Source organism: Adiantum capillus-veneris, chromosome 22 (genome assembly GCF_014529385.1).
Source record: "Adiantum capillus-veneris isolate H3 chromosome 22, ASM1452938v2, whole genome shotgun sequence".
Taxonomy (NCBI): Eukaryota; Viridiplantae; Streptophyta; class Polypodiopsida; order Polypodiales; family Pteridaceae; genus Adiantum; species Adiantum capillus-veneris.
In genome coordinates, this window is record NC_140952.1 from 98661315 (window position 1) to 98687502 (window position 26188).

Below are 26188 nucleotides of genomic sequence, written 5' to 3' on the forward strand. Positions count from 1 at the left end.
AGCTATGCACTGCAGGGCAGTTAGATTTCTAGAGGGGTGTTTCCAAAAAGAGAAAATAAATAAATAATAAGAAAGAAATCAACAAAAGGATAGATAGTAGTCACATGCCGGTGACATACCCCCCTCTTGAAATCTCAAACGTCCTCGTTTGCATCTATGTCGTACATGCTCACAGTCAACACTCGGGTGTGCGCACTCCTGTCGACACATGTACCACACATACATGCTCATTGTCAACCCTGATGTATTCAACACCTCGTTGACACATGTATTGCCTGCATGTGAACCCTGTCCCAATGACATAGTGGTAGCTTCACACTCTTGCCATTGCTTTGAGTCAATAACTTTCCAATGACAAAATGGTAGCTACGCATTTTGGCACTGTCTTTTAGTACACGTTGGATCTAGCAACACTTTCGAGCATACCCAAACCAACAGTTTAAGAATGCAGTTACACATGTACTCTTTAATAGAAGCAATTACTGTATCCTTGACAAACTGACAAGAAATACTCACTTCTATAGCACTAACCAAACTTTTGGACATTCCATAAGAGCAATTGCCAAACTGACAATCTGTACAGCTCTAACATTCATGTAACATGCACTTCATTTGAGCTCACTTTAAATAACATGTACATCGTTTCTTTCAAAAGCCATTGTCACACTGACAATCCATGTAGCTCTGAAACTCAAGGTGTCAAGGTAGGTTGCAAATCGAAGGCTTCAAGGTAAAGTGATAACAGTTGGTGACTCTGCAAGTTCACCTTCTTCCATCCACTTAGCATCCATTGGTGGATAGTTTCTGAACTTCACCAAGTAACGCCTAGCAACCTTGCCTTTCACTTTTCTTTCTTTATGTACCAAAATCTGTTCCGGGACCAAGATCTCGTCAAGTTCCTCGACTTCCGGCTGATCTTCAGCTGGCATATCTTCTGGCACATCGCCCACATAGGGTCTGAGAAGACTCGCATGAAACGCATTGTGAATCTTCCAACTCTCATGCAATTTCAGCCTATATGCAACATCATTGATTATGTCGCATACTTGAAACGGCCCATAGTAACGCATGCTGAGCTTTGGAAACAATCTTTCCTTGCCCTTCATCTTCTTTAACCTTGCCTTTTAAAAGCGCAGAAGCACCCAATCACCAAGTGAAAATACCACTTCACGACGGTGACGATCAGCTGCTTTCTTTTGCTTTGCCTGAGTCTTTTCCAAGGCCACTTTGACCTTCTTGTACATTTCATCCATGTCCTGAACATACTTATCTGCTTCAAATATCTTGTCCTTTGTATGCAGTATGGGAGGAACTTTCTTGCCACCTTCAACTATCTCAAAAGGTGCCTTGCCAGTTGATGAATGCACTGTATTATTGTATGCATACTCCACCAATGGCAAATACTGCTCCCACTTTCCTTTATGCTCTGACACATAGCACTTCAGCAGATCTAGGACAGTAGAATTTGCCTCTTCTGACTGCCCATCTGTTTGAGGATCAAATGACGAAGAGAATTTGAGCGTTGTGCCCATATTTTCAAACAAGCCTCTCCAGAACAAACTTGTCATGCGTGGATCACGGTCGCTGACAATCGACTGTGGCATGCCATGATACTTGAAAATATTGCTCATAAAGAAGCGTGCCATCTGATCTAGCTTTATCTTCTTCCTAAGAGGAATAAAATGAGCCTACTTGCTAAATCTGCAAATGATGGTCCAAATACAATCGTTTCCTGTCTGCGTTCTCAGAAGATCAAAGATAAAATCCATAGCAATACTTTCCCATGGTTTATCTGGAATAGGTAGTGGTTGCAATAACCCTGGTGCCTTTTGCCTGTCAAACTTGACCTTCTGGCATATTAGGCATTCTCGCACAAAGGCATCCACATCTCTTCTCAATGTAGGCCAGTAGAAGAATGTCTCAACCACTTTAACTGTAGCATCAATACCACGATGCCCTGCATACGGTGGGACATGACTCTCTTCCATAACTTTGCGTCGTAATGGCTTTGTGACACAATCTGCCATGCATCATCATGAACCCATCTTTGAGAAGATAGTGTTCATGACGTTGTCCATCCATTAGCTGCTCGAAGACCCTTGCAAAATCTTCATCATTTGCATATTGTTCCCTCATATCATCAAGTTCATGATGATAAGGAATTGACACAGCTTAAATTTGTGGCTTCCTTGACAAGGCATCAGCCACAACGTTCTTCTTGCCTTCCACATACACAATCTGAAAGTGGAACATGGACAAGATATTTGCCCATTGCATATGCTTCTCAGATAACTTTGCCTGTGTCAAGAAGTATCGCAAGGTCTGATGGTCCATTTGGACAACAAAGTCTGCACCTAGCAGGTAGTGTTTCCAACTTAAGAGCGCATGAATCACAGCGAGTAACTCTTTCTCATAGACCTGCATGGTCATCTCTGGCCCTTGCAAGATTCTACTCTCATAGGCTACTACCCTGCCATCTTGCATTAGCATTGCACCAATGCTACTACCACAAGCGTCACACTGGACCACAAATGACTTCCTAAGATCTTGCAACACAATGACTGGATCTGAAGTCATCTTTTCCTTTAAGAGATTAAAAGTTGAAATCTCTTTCTGTGTCCATCTAAAGGTGACTGCCTTCTTTTGAAGAGCATGTAAAGGTGAAGCAATCTCAGTGAAATTTCGGATAAACCTTCTATAATAGGAGCATAGTCCCAAGAAACTTCGGTCATGCACCGTCTTCAAATCTAGCCATGACTTCATCGCTTCAACTTTAGCAGGATCCATTCTGACACCATCCTTTGAGACAATGTGTCCGAGAAAATGACTCTCTTCCAGAAAAAAATCACTTTTCTTTGCATTGATGAGCAACCTATGACTGCGTAGCTCTTTGAACACAATGGCCAAGTGATGCCTATGCTCCTCTTCATTCTTTGAGAAGACTATCATGTCATCAAAGAATGTACCAACAAACTGCTGGTGTGGACGGAAAATTCTGTCCATCATCCTATTGAACGTAGCAGGAGCATTTGTGAGACCAAAGGGCATCACTAAAAATTCATAAAGGCCAAACGTCGTTCTAAAAGCAGTCTTGTGCACATCCTCTGATCTAATGCGGATCTGATGGTACCCACTCTTTAGATCTATCCTGCTAAACATAGCTGCTCCTTCTAATTTGTCCAGAATGTCATCAATTCTAGGTAGAATGTCATCAATTCTAGGTATAGGGAACCTATTCTTGATGGTATTCTTGTTCAGTGCACGGTAGTCGATGCACATACGCCATGAGCCATCCTTTTTCTACACCAACAACACTGGAGAACAGAATGGGGATGAACTGGGCTGAATCAGCCCGTTTTCTAACAGCTCCTGTACTTGGCCCATTATCTCTTTCTGTTGAGCCGCACTAACCCTGTACGGAGACTTATTTGGTGGGCTACTGCCTGGCACCAAATCTATCGCATGGTCCTCGGGTCTCTCTGGCGGTAATTGAGACGGTATGAATGGGAAAAACAGTCACTATACTGTTGTAAAAACATTGACCTTTCTTTATCTAACACAGATAAATTTGATTCATCACAATCTGACACTTCACGTGCAAAAACCAAGTACGCAGAAAGATGCTTTTTCATTACAGAAGTAATAGCAGAAGCTGATACAGTGGGAATAGACTCCCCTTTAAGCTTTACATCCAGAATGTGAGTCTTTCCCCTGCTCTGTACAGTGATCTTTTTGTTGTAGGCATCCATGATTCCCTGTACACGAAACAACCAAGGAATACCTAGCAACACATCACATCCGTCCAGTGGCATGATGTAAAATTCTTCAGCATCTACATAGGACTGGATATGTAGGCGCAACTTTCCGATGATGGGTGTCACAGCCTTTGTATGGCCAGGACATGCCAAACCTGCCTCTGCTGTATACCCCATCTCTCCAGGTCTGATTCCCAACTTTGAAGCCAATTCTGGGAAAATGAAATTGGCTTTGGCACCTGGATCAAAGAAGATACGCAATGTTTGATCCCTGACCTTTCCCCATGCTCTGCAAAGCTCACTTGCATCTGAATTTGGGTTGTCGCCCACCATATCTGGCGCTAGACCAACCATGGGCTTCTTTCCTTTCTTGTCTTCCTTGTCTTCAGAATCAGTTGGCCTTTTCTTTGTAGGACAATTGTAAGCAATGTGGCCAGGCTGCTCATAGATAAAGCATTTGTTCTCTGACCTCAGGACCTTCTTTTCCTCTTCAGACTTGCGAGGAAAACGTCTTTTCCATTTCTTCGCTGGTCCCTTTTCTGATTCAGCCGTAGCTTTGCCTTTCCCTACGTTGGCTGGCTCTTGAGTCCCTTTTGGAGCCTCATTGGGAACATACTTCTTCGCTGAATTTTTCTTGGTTGATCCTTCCTTGACGCCAGTATTGAATTCACAATCTTCTCCCTTGAGCAAACCATTGCCAGTGTTTGCTACCTCAATGAGCTGCGTCAAAGTAGTGACTTTGGTCTTCGTGCAGTACTTTCTCAATCCTTTGGGTAGGCCACAACAGTATTTTTCAATCTGTTCTGTCAATGGCACAAACCTATAGGAAGTTACTGGAAGTAGAGCTTTCCAAAACTTCCAATTGTAGTCATCAGATTCTTAAAAGTGGCAGCATGAAGCTGGTGCCATTCTGTCATGACATCTGCTTCAAAGTCATCAGATAACCATGCTGCTGCAAAAATCTGCTTGAAGTAAATCCATGTGGACAGAGCTTGCCCTTGAAGCAATAAAGTTGTCCACCATTGTCCCGCATTCCCTGTCAAGAAAGTGGCTGCCTTGCGGACCTTTGAAGCCTCTGTAAAGTTTCCCCCTACATAGGCCTTGTCAAACTGTTGGAGGAATGAGAGAGCCTTCTTCCTGTCATCAAACCCTGTAAAGGTCGTGAATCTCACACATTTGCCACCTTCTTTGTACGGAGTTGGCCTCTCCAGCGGCGTTAAATTGTCATATGGAAGTGACTGAAACATGGGAACATTGTTAGGGTTCATTTGTGTTCCCTGAACGCAATTAAGTTGACCTGGAAATGCCATATTTGGCTGCTGATTTGTAATTCCAGCCATACCAAAATTTGCCTGTGGCATCCCAAATTGGCCCTGAGTGCTTTAAAACCCTGGTAGCATGCCCGTAACACCATACATGGTGTTAGGCATCATCGTTTGAGCACCCCCGAACATTGTTCCTGGCGTGTAAAACTGATTTCCAGGTGCATGACCAGCCATTCTCTGGAATACCGATCCACCTCCAAAATAGCCAGGGTGTACTGAAGGTGGTGGGAAGACCTGTTGCATAGCCTGTATGGTGCTTCCCTGCCCATTAGAACCAGCTATAGGCTGCTGAAAGGTGGCGGGCTGAACTGGTACAGCTTGAAAGACTGGCATCTCAGCCACCTGTTCTTGGACCTTAGGCATAGGTTGTGGAGACTGCATGTTCTCCGTCAAGTCTACAGGTGTTTCCATTGACTATGGAGTATGAATCACCTATGCTTGAGCCTTAACAGGCTTCTGAATACGATCCAGTGACCCAACTTGCTGAGACGGAAGAGGAGGTTGCAGAAAGGCTAAAAACCTCGGGTTCTGCATTACTTGTGTGAACATAGCCACAGCAGTAGCCAACTGGGACCTGAATATATCATCATCAGTCTGTGGTGGTCTTGAAGACTCACCCACTTCATGTGTCTGTTGACCCTGTGAAGAGGAAACCTCTTCAGTCACATCATCTGGTCTGTCAGCCATAATTGCAATTTCCTGTGTCTGGTCTATCATCCCCTGTGTCTTCAAGCCCAAACTGACCAAGGCTCACTTCTATGGGAAAAAGTGATTTAATCCCGGGGATGGAACCATGAAACCGGCCTGTTCAATCCAAAAAGGGCGGTAGACTTTACTTCAAACCTTGATTTAGCTTTCACCCATTATTAGTCGTCTATTCTACCTATACTTTCAAGACACAACAAAGGGGAAAGGGATACAGGCTGCTAGATTGCACTTGTATGAGAAGACCGACACCAGATTGGCCCCTAACTTAGGCACCCCTTTCAGTATTTCTTTATTGCTTAAAAGAGGAAATAAACGTTGTGGTTCCCTATAAGCTGCCCTGCACAAGCTTGGCTGAATTTCAACTGTTCCGGCCCGATTTCGGCAGCATAACTGTACTAGGACCCTTCACAGTCAATATTCCCACGCATTGAACGACTTTCCCAACGCATACGGGCACTTTGCAAAACCTGGCGAGAATCTGCAGCACGCTGAATTCTCTGTTTTCAGCCCCGAAAATGCGCCAGATCACCTGTACAGCAGTCCCCTCACGTCCCCGAACCTCCTGGGGGTATTAGGGACCGTTTAGGGGCAAAACCCTAAACCTGCAAAAATACACAGCAGGCTGTAATTCACTGTTTCGGGCTCCGTTTCCAGTGCCGGTCGCATCCGTAGCAAGTCCTCGAGCTCCCGCACCTGTAGGGCTACTTGCCCTTTGAATCGGACGAGATTTCTGGCATGAAACCTCTCCGAATTCACCTGTACCTGCGGGGGGATTAGCCGTTAATCCAGTACCTGTGCAAGAGGCTCTTGCCTCGCAATCGCGCATGAACCCACACAACTGTACATTGGTCAATTGAAAAGCCCACTAGAGGGGCATAACATACTGCCATAGGGGAGAGAGAGGGCAGTGCGTAGCATGTAGGGCATCACTCCTGGCACCGCACTGTACATAGGAGGGAAAGCAAGCACTCCATAGCTCTTAACCTGTGATAGGAAACTTGAAAATGAGCTCATAGCTGAAAATCACGTTTTTGCCTTCTCTATAAGTAGTAAACTGGCCTCAGAGTGCCAAGTGTCACTCATTTGTGCATTTTCCTGCTTTAGACCCTCGGGTCTAAAAATATCTCACCTGCAGCCTCTGTTGACTTGGCCACAAAGTAACAAAATGATGCCCATGTCAAACTGCACGTAATGACGCGAAGACATTTTCAGGTCCCAAAATAGTAGTTCCCTAAATTTTAGGAGATGCTGCCATTGTATCTTTCTAGGTCATCTGACCCCCTTTGTACAATGTAGCCACACCCAAAACTGAAATGTAGCCTCTGTATCAAAGGATTCCACTTTGGCTAGTCAATGACCCCACTTTGGCTAACCATAGTCCTTGTCCAACCTTAGTGCTCTCTTGCCCTCACACCTGGACTCCCTCTGGACAGTTCCACACTAGCTATGCAATGCAGGGCAGTTAGATTTTCCGAGGGGTGTTTCAAAAAAGTGTGAGTAAATAAATAATAAGAAAGAAATCAATAAAAAGGATAGATAGTAGTCACATGCTGGTGACACACATCCAACCCTATGTGTCCATGGACGAGCTACAGTATGACCAGGGTTCAGTTCAGTCAAGTCAGTCTAGAATAGGAAGTGATCTGGCACTTTTGTGAGTCTATTCGCAGACCGTGCATGACCAGACACATAGAGTAGATGCATATACTCCGGTTGCACACAGCATGATCATCAGCATTCCCATCAGAATCCCTTAGGGGAATTTTCCAGTGCATTAGACCTATTTTCCCTATTTTTGACATTTTCCACTTATATATTAAGTGACTTTTGTTGGGAACTAGGGAGGGCAATTTGGTAATGAAATATATAAGCAAACCACAGCTAGCACTTTCTGGCAGAAGAGGTAGCAGGAGCATCGCTCAACAGGCAACTTCTCAAGCAAGACCAATCAGGACCTGGCGTTTTCTTCATGAACAAAGTCAGCGATTTCAGCCTACACCATCAGCGTTTCCAGCCTGACTTCATTGGCGATTTTCAGCCCTGACCTTGGCGTTTCTGCAGTAGCATCACAGCCCATAAGCAGCGTTTCTGCAGCAGAATTGCAGCCAGCAGCATGGCGATTTTCAGCAGCCTTCAAACAGCGTTTTTGCAACCTTTGCATCAGCGTTTTTAACCCAGCCAGCCCAGCGTTTTTGATCCAGCAAATCAACGTTTGTAGCAGCAAGAACCAGCATTTTGCAGCAGCAAATTCAGCCGAAGAACCATCGGACTTAGCAAATAAAGAACAACCCGACAAGAAGCATTCCCAAGCATTCAGTTTTCAGCCCTAGTGTTGTCATCGTTGGTACCACCGTCGGCCTCGAAATAGCACCACTTAGATTGCATCGGACCTTGTATCAAATTGTGCAATCAATAGTAGACCACTCTCGCCATCGAGGGTGGGGCCCTTGAGGAGGGTTTGACAATCCCTGGTGTCGTATTCTCTTCTCTCTCTATCTCTCGGTCTCATGCACCTTCACGCACAATGTCTATTCACTTTGTTTGTGTCCATTGCACTCTCTCACTAAAGGAACGGAAAGCTCTTTCTTCCGTAAGTAAAAGGAACCTTGAGCACAATTCGGAGCACTCATCTTGAGCAAAGTTCAACATTCACTTCCGCTGCACCTTACATATTAATAAGTCACTTTCACACTTATGAATCGTGGGACTCCAGAAGACACTGCTCGACCCAGACTCCAATCCCTATATAAGAAGACCCACGGTGCCCAGTAGAAGCAAAAGAGGCCGCAGAAGACAAGCCTCTCCTCAGCAGACCCAGCAAGGCTAGCATTTATGCATGTGTCGAGTCGGATTCTCTGTTTGGGGTGCCCAAGCTTGTGACAGTGGTATCAGAGCACGGCCGATTTCTCTTCTACCAGGAAATCCGATCCTCTTACCGCGAGACACATGGGTTCAAACAATGAATCCCGCAAGAATCAGACGAACCCTCTTGATACTTCTGAAACGAAAGGCGGTACTGAAAATTCGAAAGGATTAGCAAATCATGAATACGGGCCACCTTGGCCTACGCAGCATCAGCTAATGGAGATGCAACTTCAATAGCAGGTTGATGAGTGTGCAAAGCAGATGCTCAAATTTAGAAAGGATCCTCAGTATGCCAAATTGTTAATGTGGCACCCGATTGACGAGGTGCACACTCATTGGCAGAAAGCCATCAATTCCCCAATCAAGTCAGCCCTCAAGCAACCTCCAGTTCCACGGATGTTTACTGAAGATGAACTCGAGGATGTTGTTGAAAAACAAGTCAACCAACTATTGGGGTCAAAAGAAAAGCGACTAAAGAAACGTAACAAGGGAATTGATTTCCCCGGTTACTTGGGCCAAAAATCCTCTTTTGAAAACGCCAGAAAACAGAAGAAGCATGTGCACTTCGAAGGATTGCCCAGTTCGTCCTCATCTTCTTCTAACAGCTCGAACAGCTCATCTTTTGACTTGAGTGATGAGGACAGAAAGGGCAAGAAACGACGGAAAGATCATATGTTTTATGCAACAGAGGAAGAACTTTTACACGGCCAATCAATATGATTTCCTCGACGACAAGAGTAAAAAGGCCAAAGAATTCAAAGAGGAGGACAAACAATAAAGTTTGAGTACTTTTTAGGGTTTCGAGATGCTCCCAAGGCTTTAGCCTTTATCCAACAGTTTGATATAGCGTTTTCTGGAGGCCACTATACAAAGCACTCCAAGATAAGACGGGTAGCATCCTTTCTCAAAGGCAATGCACGGACATGGTGGTCCACTCTTTTGTTAAGGAAACAAGCACCGACAAAGTGGTTGAAATTCAAGGAACTCTTTATTTCTTCATGGCTCACACAAGAATACGAACAAGATGTGATTACTGAATGGAACCATATTCGGATGGTCAAGACAGAGTCTTTGGATTCTTACTGTGAGAGGTTTTAGGATGTCTTTCTACCTGCTTCATCCTTTCAGAAGATCAGTTTTGAGGAACAAATTGAACGGTTCTATTGTGGACTTCCTAAAGAGATCCAAGACTACTGTCTTGAAAAGAAGTCCGAGTCTATATAACAATTGATGGGACATGCAAAGCGGGGATTTGCTGTACATTCGGGTAACTTGACTTACCCACCAGATGAACCCTCGACAAGTCAGAACCGAAACAGACGACAAAGAGATAGACGGCCTCCACTGACAGAAGACCATAGAGATGAATATTTCAAAGCACGAAAGTGTTTTGAATGTGGAGAACAAGGACATATCGCTACATGGTGCCCCAAAAAGGCACAAGAATCAGGACAACTGACAGATTGAAAGGACAGCAAGACGAGGCGATACTTGTTCCAGAACGGATTTTAGAATTATGGATGAATTAGCGTTATTTTGCTTTATGAATTTATGAAATAAGACTTTTTGGAAGATGATTTTGAATTTTGAAAGAACCTGCTATTTGTGCAAGATTAAGAATGAGATGATGATGATTTTGGAGCAGTGACACCTCTCGAATGAACCTGATAATTGAATCACGATCAATTCAATGTAACTGTCGTGCGCACATCAAGAGTTCCTGCGGGATAAGATGGCCACACAGCTAGAATTGAATGATTGGACCACTCTATTCCATATGAACTTAGTGATGGATTGGGATCCTCGAAATGATTACTCGCACACGACAGTGCTTGAGGCGAATGATTACTCACACACGACAGTGCTTGAGTGGAAAATCTCTATATACATGATCACAATAAAGATTAATTAATTCGACATCAGTGAGGTCCGGGATGGATCTAGATACAATTACTAAATACGTTGCTGGCAATCATGGTCTGAGATTTGGAATGAATTCTTCTATGATTGATTTGATATGTCATGTGATGTGACTGTCGTCTTTGTACAAGTGTTGGATTTGTGTCGTCTAGTGCGTCGGTACTTAGAGTCAGTGTCTACTGAACTGATTTATGGCTTATGTCTGATTTTGCAAGTGTAATCGAGGCCGATTACAATTCTTTCAAGACGGGGGTATGTCAAGCATGACCACTTGGGCAGCTGACATGGCAGAAATCCCGAAAACCGCGCTAACATGCTGACGTGGCAGGCAACCCGTGTTTCACGCTGATAGGTGCTGACGTGGCACACTGTACGAACGTCCATAATTCACGCTGAAACCGCTGACGTAGCAGCCCGAAAATTGCGTTGATTGCTTTTGGCAGTTTTTGACATGCTTACGTGGTAGGCAGCCCGTGTTTCACGCTAATAGGTGCTGACATGGCACACTGTACGAATGTCCATAATTCGCGTTGATAGCGCTAACGTAGCAGCCCGAAAATTGCATTGACTGCTTTTGGCAGTTTTTGGGAGTTAATTGCTTTTGGGACAGTTTGCTTTTGAGTTTGATAATTTTTTAAGGCTCTGCTTTTGGGCATCCCTTGTAAGAATAAAAGAACCCTAAGGGCCTCACTTTTCAGGGCATCTGAACGCAGGGCCTAAGAGCCGAGAACTGGTTGGAGTTGTACTTTGATCAAGCATTAATATAAAAGAAATATCGAAAGGGACGCAAGTCTTTGGGGCCAATCTCTTTGGGCGCAGAACTAGGCCGGGCCGTGTCGACCAAACTGAACTGTGATTTTAAAATTGTGAAGTATTTTAGGTGATTCTCTCGTGTGTCGTGTCGGATTCTCTATTTGGGGTGCCCAAGCTTGTGACATCCCAGCAGTAGAACCTAGCGTTTTCACATTTCAGCCATTGACAGTCTTGTCGTCGTCGTCGTAGACCTCGTCAAGTAGCGCAGCATCTAGAAGCATTGTACCAGACCTTGTGCAATCTAAAGCAAATACCTCTCTAGCAATAGAGAGAGGGGCCCTTGGAGGGGTGTTTGGGACCCCATCCGGTGTCATCTCTCTCTCTCTCTCTCTCTCTCTCTCTCTCTCTCTCTCTCTCTCTCACATGCACCTTGCACTCACAATTTTCTACTCTTTGTTTCGGTCATTGCACATTCTCTCTCTAAGCAAGGAAGGCTCTCCCTTCCTATAAAGTAAAAGGAACCTTGAGCACTCACTAATCACTCATCCTGAGATTACACCATCATTCACTTCCGCTGCACATTACACTGAGAGCCAGTCCTTGGAAGAGATTACTGAGAGTTTGAAGCTGCGGCTAAGCAAGGCTCAGGAATCTTATTCATGACAGGCTAATAAGCATCGTCAAGATGTTACTATCAAGGAAGGGGATTACACTGAGAGCCAGTCCTTGGAAGAGATTACTGAGAGTTTGAAGCTGCGGCTAAGCAAGGCTCAGGAATCTTATTCATGACAGGCTAATAAGCATCGTCAAGATGTTACTATCAAGGAAGGGGATTGGGTCTATCTTAAAATCATGAAGCATCGTCTTAAGCAAGTAGGAAAGAAGTGTCCAAAGTTATCTTTTCGAATGTATGGTCCATTTCCAGTCATTAAAAAGATGAATGATGTGTCTATGAAATTGCGGTTACCTAGCTCATGGTCAATGCACAACGTTTCCATGTTTCTTGGTTGAAGAAATCCCTCAAAAGAACATTTCTAAAGAAGACGAACCCAAGATCATAGACGAAGCCGAAGTCATGGAGCCGGAGCAGATTTTGTTGCATTGTTTTCGCCACGGCTCAAAGAAACAAGTACGACAGTACTTTTTGAAGTTCAAGGATCGAGGAACCCACGAGGCAGTGTGGGTCGACGAAGATTTCTTCACAGAATAACCTTAGTTGTTGGCAGACTACAAGAAAGCCATGCAACTCAGTAACAGTACCTCACCTTGAAAACGGGGGGATGTCACGTGCACAGCTAACCCTATGTGCATGTGGACAAGCTGTAACTCCTACTTTTAGGGTTTACGTCAACCTACGAAGTGTTATGGTACCCTTGTGAGCCTGTACGCAGGACGTGCATGTCCACGCACTTAAGAGTAGTTGCATACCCTTTGATTGCACAACCCATTAGCACCAAGCATTAGCATTAGCATTAGCACAAAGCATTAGGACTCCATCGCATATGAACCGCCTCTTATCCGCATGTGAACCACCTCTTATTAAGGCATTTAAGTTGTGACATTTGGGTTTTTTAGTCAAATCGTGGGGGCTGAAATGAAGCTGCTCGACCCTTCCCTTGGGCAGTACATATGGAAGTCAGCGTGCGCTAGAGGAAGCAAGAAGAAGAAGCAAAAGGGTAAAGCAGCATTTTCAGATTTCAGCATCAGCCTCGTCAGCGTTTTTAATCTTCACCACTCAGCATCCTTAGTGTTTTCAGTTTTCAGCCTTTAGCCTCGTAGTACCCGCATTTACCGCCAGCATCATCAACATCGTAGCATTAAGTACCAATGTACCAGTTTTTGTGCAATCTAAAGCAAATACCTCTCTAGCAATAGAGAGGGGAGCCCTTGGAAGGGGGTTTGAGACCCCATCTCATGTCGGTCCTCTCTCTCTCTCTCTCTCTCTCTCTCTCGCTCTGTGAGCACTTTCACTCACAGTTTGCACTCTCTTGTTTTGGTCTTTGCACTCTCTACCCTTCAGTAAAAAGGAACCTTGAGTACACACTGAGCACTCATCTTGAGCATATACCATAAATCACTTCCGTTGTACCTAGCACCTAACTAGTTATGCATGATTAGACATCCTAAATGATGCCCATCCATACATACATGACACAAAGAGGTTTCTAAAAAGGTGCTTACGAGTTTTGCCCATGATCCTCTCCATTTGGGCTGATTTGAAAAACCTCACATCTCACACATGATGTAAGCAAGAGACCTCCTCCTATATAAGGAGCTCATTTGTACTCATTTGCTACGAACTAAGAAGCTACATTATGCACATTTCAACTATGAATGGCTCACTTGTGTTTCCGCAATAACTTCACTTGTCGAGTTATGGCGAAAATTCACATGAACCATTCATGAATAGAAAATAACGGAGTACAGCTTGATTATTGAAGATGAAAACGGCTAAGGCAAAGGCTAGAGCTTGTTGCTTACATCATAAATGAGCGGTACAGAGCTCAAGGATCAGCCCAAATGAAGAAAATCAAAAGGAAAACTCATATGCACCCTTTTAGGGGTTGTTTTGGCTCTCTCTTGGCTTCATATGCAAGTGGAACATGTGTAGAAAAACCCATGGGCTATTTACTTATGTATGGGCATCATTTGGGATGGCTAAGCATGCATAAGTGGCTAGGGAAAGGCTCGCACGAAGATGTCACACTCCAACAAACCTCCCCATGTGTCATGTGTAGCACTCAACAAATACAAAGTATCCTCCCCTACAGAATTTACCAGTAGGCATAGGAATCAAATGTCTATCCTAGAGAATTTAACAATAGAAGTAGATGAAAAATGCCTCCCCTTGATGAGTGTATCCCATCAAGGTTTTGGTTGCAAAAGCTGGTGCTTCAGAGTATGTCATCGATGTAGCAAGTGTTGGCCTCACCATCCTCGTCGTCAGAGTCTTCAAATGCTATAGTGAATTTTTCTTTGTTGTTGAAGTTTCTACCTCCATCTTTGTCTTTGAAGTTTAAAGTTGCTTCTGCTACTTGTGCCAACTTTTCTGTCTTCAAAGAAACAAAACTTTGATGAATGTATGTTCTTTCCACATTGTTGCATGGGGTGATCTTGTAGCAATCCTTTGACAAATGGTTGCTTCTTCCACAGTGTTGACACCGCTTCTTTTTGCTTCTAGTGCATATGCTCCATTAGAGGTTCCTTCAATGCTTTAGTCATTTTTCTTAGCCTCTTCTTGAAGTGAATTGATGACGTTTTCAAGCTTTGGATTGGTTCCTTTTCGTTTAGGACAGTCACTATTTGATTGAACTCTTTGGGAAGAGCCTTTAAAAGAGCTACTATCTTGTCCTCTTCATCTACCAATGACTCAATTGAGTGCAAATGCTCTTTAGCCTATTGGTGAGGTTAGAGAGATCCTCTCCTTCTTTCATCATTAAACCATATAATTGCATTTTGAGTGAAATTTTGGAGTGTTTTGCTTTAGCACCAAACATGCGTTCTAATGTTTGCCAAGCACTTAGTACAGTGGTAGCTTCATCCAAGTAGTGCACAAACTTATCATCTACTACGGTGAGAACTACCCCAAGTGCCTACTCATCCTTGCCTTGAAATTGTGTTGTGGATGCTCTAGTTTGTATTGTCTCTCCTTGCTCTAGAGGCTTTACTACTCCCCAAAGCCCCTTCTTCATCAAGGAACCCTTTAGATTCACCTGGCAGGTGTACAATCCCGTGCCACCACATTTGCTTAGGTCACCCCTTCCCCATAGTAGTGCACCCTTTACGTGTATGGAGAAGGTCTTACTGCTTTCGATGTTGAAAGGGCAATGTCTAATCTCCAATGTACAAAGACGATTCAGTGATAAGAGAAACTTAATTTCTCTTAATTAGAGCTCATGCTTCTCAATGGGAGTAGTGGCCCATGGACTTGCCCCCAAATGAGAATTCAAGCACTAATTAGAGCTTATGAAGTGAAATTGAGTGACAATCTAGTGTATAGTGATAATACACGCAAGATCTAGCATAGATGGGAACAGATTAAGATCAAGGGAGTGACTAGGAGGTGCTAGCCACACTAATGGCTCTCTCTCTCTCTCTCTCAAACATTAGTGCACACTCACAAGCTTCACGGAAAAGGAGAAGAGTGTAGCAAGTAAATGACCACTCTATTCTTGAAAAAAAGTCAAAGATATACACCCTAAAGCATGTACCTAAGGAGATACAACTACTATATATTGATCTTGTATGTATTTTGGTTCTCTCTTAGTGAAAAATGCATGCAAGCAAGGGATGGCTTAGCTGATGTAGGTTCATTTTACAACAATGACTCAAGACTTATTATTAACAACAAGTACCAATATCCGCTTTGTACATGGGTATATGCTCATAAAATATCCCTATACATATAACCATACTAAAACAAAAAAGCATTGATAAATTTCAAATGACCAATAAATTCACTACCAATATTTAATGAGATTGGAGACAATTACATAACTATGCATCCAAAGACTTCTATGAGCTCGACGGAAGCATGCATGGTAAGCACCAGATCTAGGTGGAAAATTGAGGGGGCTAATCAAATACCAAGTAAGAGATGTATAGCAAAGGAAACAAAGGTTATATGCTAAAACCAAAAAAACTCATTGCTTCTGAATACTGGCCAGCTTTCAATTGCACATGAAAACCTTCCCACTTTCATAAAGCAATCATTCCAACGAGTACTTACCACAGCTTTTAACATTCAACTATTAAAGGGGTGGTGATATTTTTGCAAGGTTGAACAAGTTCTCAAATGTCAAATCCTACATCCCCTTCCTTGCCAAGATATTAAGCCCATTCACCATCAAACCTCTAAATTTTTCTTCAAAAAAACTAGGCAACGTGCCTTTATTGACACAAAGATTTGATGTAGTACTAATTAGTAAACTAAGGCCCCTTGTTGTGCTGAACTTAAATAACACCATCTCTATGTGAACAACTATCATTTAAATCCAATGTTCTAACTTTGAAGGCTTGAGCAATTTTCATACAGGTGAAATAGAAGATAAATACAAGAGGCATTGTATACGAGATCGTGAAGCATTATTGAGAAACAGTATAAGCAACTCAACAATATCCAATGTTGTAACATAATGTCTCAAGCATGTCACAACAGTCATGTGTGACAATCGCCAACTTTCTTTGGAAGAAGTTGGAGTGAATCCATGTTCTTACATTCTTGAAACAGAGGAAAACTAAAACTTTCTAAGCTAAACTGACCTGCATTATTGATTCTCTGGGCAGGCTTCCCAGAGGACCTCACATAATCATAGCCTTCTTCTGTTGGAAAATAACAGCGAAAATGGGAACGCCAGTGCCAATGGCAACCACTGCAAATACAGCCAGCCCCATTTTAAGCTTTCGGTGTTTCATGCCTGGCAGGTTGTACATGTGCTCAGCATGAAGGTATGCGTCGTAATCGTCACCATGGCTGTCATGTCCATTACCATGGCTATCATGGCTGCCACCCGTTTGCTTTGGTGCTGAAGAATGCAACTGTTTAACTCCTGACAAGCAAAGCAAAGTAAGAACAAATCTACTTTGGGTGGCAGTGCAACGATAGTTGCGTAGAACAGCGATGTACGCAGAAGGGGAGTGTTACCTGGCATCCTCTTGGGAGTGGAAGAAACAGCGAGCGACGCAAGGCGCTTGGAAGTTGCTTGAGCGATCGCAGCGGCCATGACTGTTCTTTCTTCTACGATTCGCACTTCACAGACAACATAAACCGAGAGAGAGAGAGAGAGAGAGAGAGAGAGAGAGTTTTGAACTCAAGACGAGAGGAAAACTCTTAGCATCACTGAACAATCCCAAGAGACCCCAAATGATGAGTTTTTAACTCAAATTAGGTTAGTCAAAAGGGAACTAGGATATTCCACTACCACAACCCGATGATAGAGAAGTCATTTTGGAGAGGTTCATTCTCTATCTCAGGTCTAGAGATCACAACTCATCAATGCCCAGTCAAGCAAAGGCCATCTATAGACGAAAGTGGTAGTTATACACTGAAATGGTAAGAGATTGCATCATGCATGATGTTGAGGGTTTCACATAATCCCTAATCTAATCCCATCATTCTCTCTCTCAATATTCTCATTTGGCAATTGAAGTGTTCATGGTTTTAATGTGCTTCAGTGTCAGGTGTGTAAAAGGGATTAGAGCTTAGCATCAGGGACATACTTAAATTGTAAGCTTGTTTGCACTAAGACAATTTGCGTTTTTGGTGCTTATCTAAATCATTTGATTGTGTGCACATAAAGTACTCCTCAAGGATTTTCAAACAAGTGGTTAACAGTGTCGATCCAAAAGTACTCCATTGTATTACCAACCTTAATGGAAGCTCCAATTGTTTGAAGAATTCGTCTTATTGTACTTGTTATAATTTGATGTCACCTGCTCACTATGTTGAAAGCTACCTGCACACACACACACACACACACACACACACACTTTGCTTTATCTTAGAATAGCTTCAAGATAAAGCTAAAAGTAGCCTTGAAAATGTGCACTAAAGATTGGATAGGCTCCACGCCTATACCACTACATACAAGCAGGCACTACCAACAAACCCTCTCAGTGTAGAGAATTGTTTAAGAGAATATTTAAACATTTTGTTTGCCCCAAAAGTCAAGTAAACCAAGTTGCTTACATGGTTAGAGGAAATACATTATTCTCGGGGAGGGGAGGTGTGGACTTTGTGGGCACTTGGTCATACGAATTCAGAAGAACTTCATTCTAGCTCATGGAGCACACTCTATTATTGAAAAGAATCAGATGCCAAGCTACCCTTCCCACATATACTTTCTTTAAAATCCTAGCATGAGCGCCAAACCCAACCAAGGGGCCTTTCACATTGAAGCCAAGGGTAATCCAATGTCAAAGGGGGCGAGTTTCTGCAAAGTTCCTAGCAGCCAAACCCATTAAAGGGGCCTTTCATATTGAATCCAAGGGTAGTCCAATGTCAAATGAGGGTTTCCCATCAATGATGGCACAACCAACCAGTGCTAAGGGTGGATTCCCACAAAACCACAAAATCCATCTCTTAATTGGAGTTGTTCCCACATCACCAATAGTACACAAGACTTTGCCCCTTTTAAACAACCATAAGGCCATCCATATTCAATCTTCAAGCTCCAAGTACAACAAAGGAATATCTTCTACAATTTTTCTCTCTCAAAAGTTGATATCAAACAATCCATTGCACACTCACTGTACGTATGTCATACTACTTCTCTTTGGTGATGATATGTTTGTCGTGTTAGTGTCAGGTGGCAGACATTGACCTTAGTAGTATGACCCCTCTATCGGCCTCATGGGGGATAAAAACATAGAGAATCTTAATGGAGAGAGATTTCACACATGGAAAAAAAACACCAATTGCGCTTCATCATATTGAAAGGTATCTGAGAGTCAAGGCATTTGTAGTTATCATTCTACCAAAATAGTTGTAATCATTTGCAAATTTACCTTTATTCTAATGAAATGGTATCTTATTCAAGTCTTGTTGATGTTTGCGCTGCACCATTGCGCATTTGTCCACCATCTGCTGCAAAAGCCAAACTTGATGGCACTAGCTACACTTTGTGGAAATTCAAAATCCTCGCACTTGATTCACACAAATTGTTGGATATTATATTAGGGCCAAATGGTATTGACATTCCATTCCACCAAGTGATCCATCAAATCCAAGGCAAAAAAAATCTTCAGGAGTCCTCCCACATTATGCATGGAAGAGAAGCAATATGGATGCTTTGTGCACCATTTTCGTGTGTGAGTGATTTTTGGACTCACTTTAATTCAACACACCACCAAAGCATGAAGCTTGGGAATATTGGCTTTGCCAATATAAGGCTTATAATGAAAGGCGTGCCATTCTCCACTCACTACTCTCCTTTTATAGGCTCCTAGCTTATGAAGCCTTTTAGCCAAAGCAAGTGGTGCACTTGTTGCGGCTTATGTATGATTTTTGACCTAAGTCACGGTAATGGTGGGCTTGGCTAGAGAGACAATTTAGTAAGTCAAGGACTTTATCCAAGATTACATGGATAGGATCCAAATTGCTCATCCAAATGTTTTGACAAGCACAAGACAGACACAAGTTTGTTGATGAGAAAAGTCGGCACATCACTTTCACAAAAGGTGAATCAAAGGTATTTTTACATCTTCTAGAACCTTGAGAAAGTCTAAAAATTGGTTATACATCTCAATTATCTTCTAGCTATTGTGGCCCATTCAAAATACTCAAGCGATTTGGTCAACACACTCTCGTATTCATCCAATTCTTCTAATGAGTCCTTTATGTAAACTCTTACATAGGAACAACAATGTTGTCAATCAAGATATTCTTGTTGATTTCATTGAATTTCCCACTCAACTGCGTGAACCTAAACATATTCTTAACTATTACGGTACACCTCAAGTGGGAAATCATTTGTGTTCTTATGAAAACATATTCCACTTTTGTCTTCAAGGACAAAAATGCTTCTCCAAAGGGGGAGTAATGTCAAGACAAGGGTAGGGCTAGGTGGACATGGCCCTAGGCAAGGCATGCTAAGCATGTAAGGTTCATGGGTCTCCTAAAGGTAGGCCAGTCAAATGAATGAATTTTCATGCCGCTATATATATGCCTTTGCTAAACAATAGGGTCCATAACACCTAGTGTGCATGCATTCACAACATTTTTTCGAGCCTGAATTTCTGTTTGGCCATTTTAACATATGGGTGCCCACCTAGCCGGACACCACATTTTTAATATATTTGTACTCTATTATTTTTCCAAGCTAGTGTAGCTATACTATATGTAAATCTTGATTCCAAAGTGGCAAATCTATTCTATGAATTGTAATTCTTTCATAATATTTGATAGGGTCTATGTGAGCCTGGCCATTGGCCATTTAGGAAGCCCTGGGTGTAAAAGATAATAACGAAAGGCTTAAAGTTTGGGAGAACAAAAGGAAATTTGTGTACGTACTATCAAGCAGCTACACAGCTCAGATTTGTAATCAACTTATCTCATGATTGGGTAATCCTATTTCAATTCCAAAAATTGCATCATGTTCCTCTTCTCTTGCTCTTTTATTCAAGTGTAGGCATCTCAAGTTCTGTCGTGGTTTGTGACTTCAAATCTGCAAGTCTTATCTTCAATTTTGAGTGCTTAAATCGTTGTTTTCTATGTATTTTGGCCATAGGAGAGTGTTATTAGACCTTAGGATGACCTGTATAAACTAATATGTTGTAGTTTTTATGACTTGGTAAATGATGGATCGTGATTTTGGTACCTTGTCATATTGCTACCAGACTTTGTAGACTTTTCCCCCTAGAACTAATAAAGCTTCCCTTAAAGTTTCGTGGCTATCCGAAACCGTTCAATCATTGAAATGGTGTGATGACCTAGAGCGGTGAGATAGGACATAGACGGATTTTCCAATTAGAGAGTTGGTGATTTGCTTGTTGAATTGATGTGTTTGCTTGTTAAAATTACTTCTCGAGGTTTGACACCCTCAAAGAGTCTCTGTGCCCCATCCGAGTCACTTTCTTGAGTATTGACATGAGTATGTTGGTGTTAGATAGATGTGCTATAAACGTATGTTGCAACGACTCACTAACATTGGCACCGTTGTTGTTGAGGAACGATCCTTAGGTGGTGAGTGACCTACTGGGTTTTTCTAGTTTTGTTGTCTAGAGATTAGTCTTTTCATTCCATTTACACTAGCAACAAGTAGCTAAACGGGGGTTTAGTACTTGATAGAGTTTAGAAGTCGGGGACTTGATAGATATATCCTCGAGAGGTAAAGAGAGTTGTGAGTGAGATAGCCAAAAGCATTTCATTCTTCAATTTTCTCATTACTTTTAGAGTGTTGTCCTGTTTTTCTTCGCGACTCAAATTTTCATTGTTTTGTTCATTTTTGTTTCATGTTTCTTTTTAACATATAAGAGTAGGGTAAGTAGAAACCATCACCATCAAATTGGGCTAAAAAGATCAAGGCAAAAAGAGTTGAAAACCATATGTTGGCAAAGAAGACCATAACTATGAAATATTGAAAATTTGATGGTAGATACCTAAAAGCTAATCTAGAACCAGAAAGAGGGTGTAAAAAAGCCTCAAAAAACTCATCAAGATAAAATTTGGAATTTTTAACAGAATCTATGAAGGAACATGGATCGTGATCCACGTTCCCCAAAGGCCATTTTTGCAGAAAAGTTGTCATTGACACTATATATCATTAGAGCATTGCTTTGAGAAAGTTTGATTGCAATAAAGTTGCAAAACATCAAAATTGATTGATAAAGGAAAAACCTTAGAAACAGAGGTTTCAGACAAAAAATTGGTCATAGAGATCCAAATCACAAAAGATCGATTGGATTAGTTAGAAAAAATTAGTGTTTAGCAACTGTGAAAATTGTAGATTCATCCATGGTGGAACATGGATCGCTATTCATGTACCTTTGAGACAAAATAGAGACCAATTGATAGATATTGACTTCATTTGACTAAAACCAAAGTTTGGGATCAAGTTGAGCTCAAAAAGATACTCAAATTAAGAAATTGGTGAGAAAAACCTAGGAACTAGTCTACTAGACCAATTTGGGAGTTTTTCTTATCCAAATCAAGAAAAGATTTTGGGAATAGCTTCCAAATAGTAGAGACTACAAGCTAACAAAGTTTCATCTCAAAAGGAGGTGGAACATGGATCGCAATCCATGTACCTCATCTGACACTTTGGCTAAAAATTGGATTGTGAGTAGCAAAGACATATACAAACATATCCCCAAGTTCAATTTTGAAAAAAAAAAGGGTAAAAAAGGTATCAAAATAGAAAGCTGACTCAAAATCGTAGATCAAACCTAGGGTTTGGCATTTGACATATCAAAACAATTTCAAATTCAAAAGGAATTGAGATATAACTTGTAGATGTAGAGTGTAACAATCTCTCTAGAGATCAAGTCCATATACGAGGGAACATGGATCATGATCCATGTCCCCCAACCTCTAATATTGGTGAAAATTGGTACAGAGCCTATAAATGACCTTGTCGAGCTACTATCAAAATTTGACAGGTGATCCATGTACCTCTTCATATTGGGGGCATTTGACCTGATGAGCCCGTAGATATACTTGAGTACATCTTATTTCTCAAGTTTGAGCTAAAAATATTCTCTAGAGACCAAGATACAATAAAAAGTTCATGTGTCCTGGTCTTGAGATTGTTTTGAGTGTTGTTTTAAGTATAGTCCACCAAAATTGCTCTAACTTTTGCTACACAACTCCAAATTGAGTCAGGTGAAGCCAAGATAAGATCTTATGAGCAATAGGACACATTTATTTTAGAGCCTAAATTTGATAGGTTTCCTAATTTCAAACTTTTAGGGTACCCCAAACCAGTTCCCATACCAAAGGGTCACAAAGACCTAACTTTTGAGAGACCTGACCAAGGACAAAAAGGAATAAGTTGCACTAAGCCAAGGTGGGATTGTCAAAGGCTATCTTGAGAGTATTGAGTGAGCCTTGACCATGAAAAATCATCCACCACCAAGGTTTTCTACTTAACTCAAAGATATTCAAACCGCAAGAAATGTTGCAACACCTTCGATAGTGGGACTGAGAGAAAACATGGAGACGTATCAAACTTACAATACCACACCTCAAGGCATGGATCATGGATCCTTGCCAAGTGATTATACACCTCATTGGGAACCACACCAACCATTATACACCTCAACTCAAACATGTGTTCTTGGAAATATGAGAGCGAAAATTGATGAAGACCTAGATAAGAAGCATCCAACCACTCATCAACAAACCCAACATGAGATTCATCAAAACCAATGGAGCCATGAGAGTTCTAATGGATTACGCTCATGAGGGCTTGTATAGGTTCATAAATAGGGATCAACATAACTTCTACAAGTGTGTAGAATCCAATGATGGAGAATTGACAGACCATAAGAATCTCTATGCATTCACATCTACAGATGCCCAAGGAGTGCAAGTTTTGATGGTAGATAAGTATGGACAAGAGTACAAACTTGTTTGATCTAATTGACCTAGAAATATATACATACAAGGGTATTCCGATCTCTACTTACTTTCAACTGAGTGTGAGTGCACGAGTGATCTTTGAGACCAAAACACAAGGAGTTGAGACTCAGAAGAACGGGATTCAACGAGTCTCTTGAATATACTCATGTTTTAGAGGCTAAAGCTATGGGGTCAATAGGACTACAATTTGGACATATATTTTTAAAAACAATGCTAGAGCATATATCGGCAGAGAGGATTCCACCAGGATTTTCTTCGAGAAAAGGGAACAGGAGACGTCTTTGCAAGAGACCCTAAATTGGTCAGATTGGTGGCTGAACCATGATAAATGAAACAATCTCAAGTGGCCAAATGTGTCAAGACAAAGTTCAATTGGTTAGGGGATCCATATGCACATGCATTACTATTTGAATAAGTGTTAAAATCTGAACAGGTATCTGATTTCCATAACAATATGGGGTCTTACCGTGTGGCGAGTGAGATTTTTTGAGCGAAGGAAAATCCGAGCAAATGAATAAAGAAACCAAATGGGCTTTGATAAGAAAGATGAATGAAGATCCTACTTTACTAATAGTAGGATCTTCAATCCCTAAGTAATCGTAGCAATATGATTTGTACAAAATTAGACTCTAGATTCTTTTGCGCAGTTGATACTTGATGTCGAGCAATGAGAAACCCAAGCTAGTAGCAAAGTTATTACAAACCATGCAATGATCCACAACTACATTCAACACCATAATTTTTATTTTAACTTTAAATTTTACGGAGCAATCTAATGCAAGTCAACAATGCTCATACATCTACAAAGTTTCTAAACTATACTAAGAATTGCCATATCTTATACAAAAAAGAGAGATTTCTTTAGAGTTGTAAGATAACAAGTGGAATATAGAGAACAGCATGTCGTGCCTCTGCACTCTAATGACAACAACAAATGCTATGGTTCTATCTCGTGACTATAAAGAGTCACACTTGTCATCAATAAAGACATTGCGTCTCTGACACTTCTTGTGGGTGTCAAAATCGTACCGTAGATCAGCAGCCATGGTTTTTGCAATCCCCTCGGCATAAACTGGCAACACACTTCCATACCAAAAAGAAAAAGGTAAGTCTCATAATCCACATGTAAGCAATACCAAACTTACATCATAGAAACACAAGAAATCTCAAATTGTTGTTTGAATCATTATCCATAATTTCCAAATACTAAACAATGATACAAAAAAGTGACAAAATAGCATAAAAGTATGATGGAAACATAAAACAGGTGGGGGAAATGAAGTGTAAGGCGGACTCTCACTAGTCATCAAAGGGGTTGACACGCGAAGGCATGTCACCCACATCATCAACATCAAGAGAGGTGGAGGCTCCCTCTGCTTCGCTTTTTAGGGCGAAATAATGGTTGCACATAATCTGAAATCAAAGTGTCATCAATGTCGACTGCTGCACACACCCGCCCTGTGCCTAAGCATGCTACCAATACGGACGTTGTACCACATCCCAACTCCAAACAAAGACCTCCAGGCCTACAAAGAAGCTCCACAAAACATGCAATAAAAGAGTGACTTCGTTGCAAGCCACCACGCCATGGCTCCCCTGATGATGATCTCGCTAGAGAAGACTCTGGAAGATGGTGCATCATGTAAGAATCCAAAGGCTGCATGCCAAGCCGATTGAATAGTGGGGTGCTCTCAACCACAAAGCAAGGTGGTTGCATGCCAACCCTATGCCCCATAAGTAAGAGAGAACAATGACACTACACCACCACATAGACAATTAGAGGGCAATCACAATAATAATAACACACCAAAATGAGAAACAAAGTTAATATGTAGAAGAGCATTACCTCAATCCGACCACCAAAGCTATTACCATAACCATAAGCTCCATGATGGAGGACCACAATGCGACGATGAATAGCCATCTCTGATGCATGACAAAATCTCTCAACCCAGCCAATGGTATCTCCTGCAAGAGGTTTCAAAAGTCACAATAGAAAACACACAACAAAAATCGACAAGTATTATATAAAATTATGAATGAAGCAAAAACCTGCCATAGAGACCATGATCAACAACCACCCTGAGTCTGACAAACTCGAATATGCAAGTTGCATGCCGGCACGAACATGATCCTCCCTAGAAATATCCCAAAGGGGTACAACAGGGGAGGCTAATAGGGAACCACCAAAGGGAAGATCCAAAAAAATAAAATTAGCAGCCCATGCGACTGTTCTCCCACCACGCACGCACAAGGTCCCATCGAGGCGTGCACATCCTATGTGCTCATGAACACGAATCCATGCCGGATGTCGAACACCAACCCTAAAATCAGCAGTAATGGCTATGTAGTCCCCAGAAATGGCCATGCATCGTGAGTCAGGCAGTGAGGACAGAGAAGACAAGGGAGTATCAACGATGTAGACAAAAGAAATGGTTTTGTTTGCAACAATCTCCCCAAGAGGTACTGCGATACAAGAGGCTAAACAAAGTGATTTAACTCCAATAAATGAATGAAACAAACGATTGCATCACAAGTGAAAGCTCACCCTGCTCTCCCTCCATGTTTGCATCCACCCTAGTCTCAACAATCACCTCCTTTCCCTTGCAAGAAGTATTTGTAGCTTGAAAAAAGCAAAAAAACACAATATTACCGGTATGTATAACATAATTTTAGGAAAAAGAGAATTTAAAGCTCTTAGACAAATTATGTTTGAGACTGTTTTGAGTAACCATTTACCGGATATCACCTCATCCACTCTAAGAGGGAGAGGCATATCAACG

The 26188-nt window shown here is 41.8% G+C and overlaps 2 protein-coding genes across 7 annotated transcripts in view; both read right to left on the bottom strand.

The window, feature by feature from the left end:
- LOC147429882 (TonB-dependent heme receptor A) overlaps positions 1 to 17129 on the bottom strand; it is a 58854-nt gene extending 41725 nt beyond the window's left edge. For 5 of the 6 annotated variants that reach the window (XM_086496074.1, XM_086496075.1, XM_086496076.1 and 2 more), the window contains exons 1-2: positions 16971 to 17129; positions 16589 to 16875 (exon numbers count right to left, since the gene is read on the bottom strand). In XM_086496074.1, the coding sequence (XP_086352200.1) occupies positions 16628 to 16875; positions 16971 to 17049 (327 nt within the window). In that variant the 5' untranslated portion in view covers positions 17050 to 17129 and the 3' untranslated portion in view covers positions 16589 to 16627. Of the gene's footprint in view, positions 1 to 16389; positions 16876 to 16970 lie in introns of those variants that run through there. The other variant, XM_086496072.1, reaches the window with a different exon arrangement.
- Positions 17130 to 24695: 7566 nt separating this feature from the next.
- LOC147429883 (uncharacterized) lies at positions 24696 to 25360 on the bottom strand. Its single transcript, XM_086494904.1, has 2 exons — positions 25252 to 25360; positions 24696 to 25161 (listed from the first exon to the last, which is right to left on the bottom strand). Exons 1-2 carry the CDS (start codon positions 25327 to 25329, stop codon positions 24757 to 24759), a joined length of 483 nt encoding a protein of 160 aa, XP_086351030.1. The 5' UTR covers positions 25330 to 25360; the 3' UTR covers positions 24696 to 24756.
- Between the last annotated feature and the right edge of the window lie 828 nt (positions 25361 to 26188).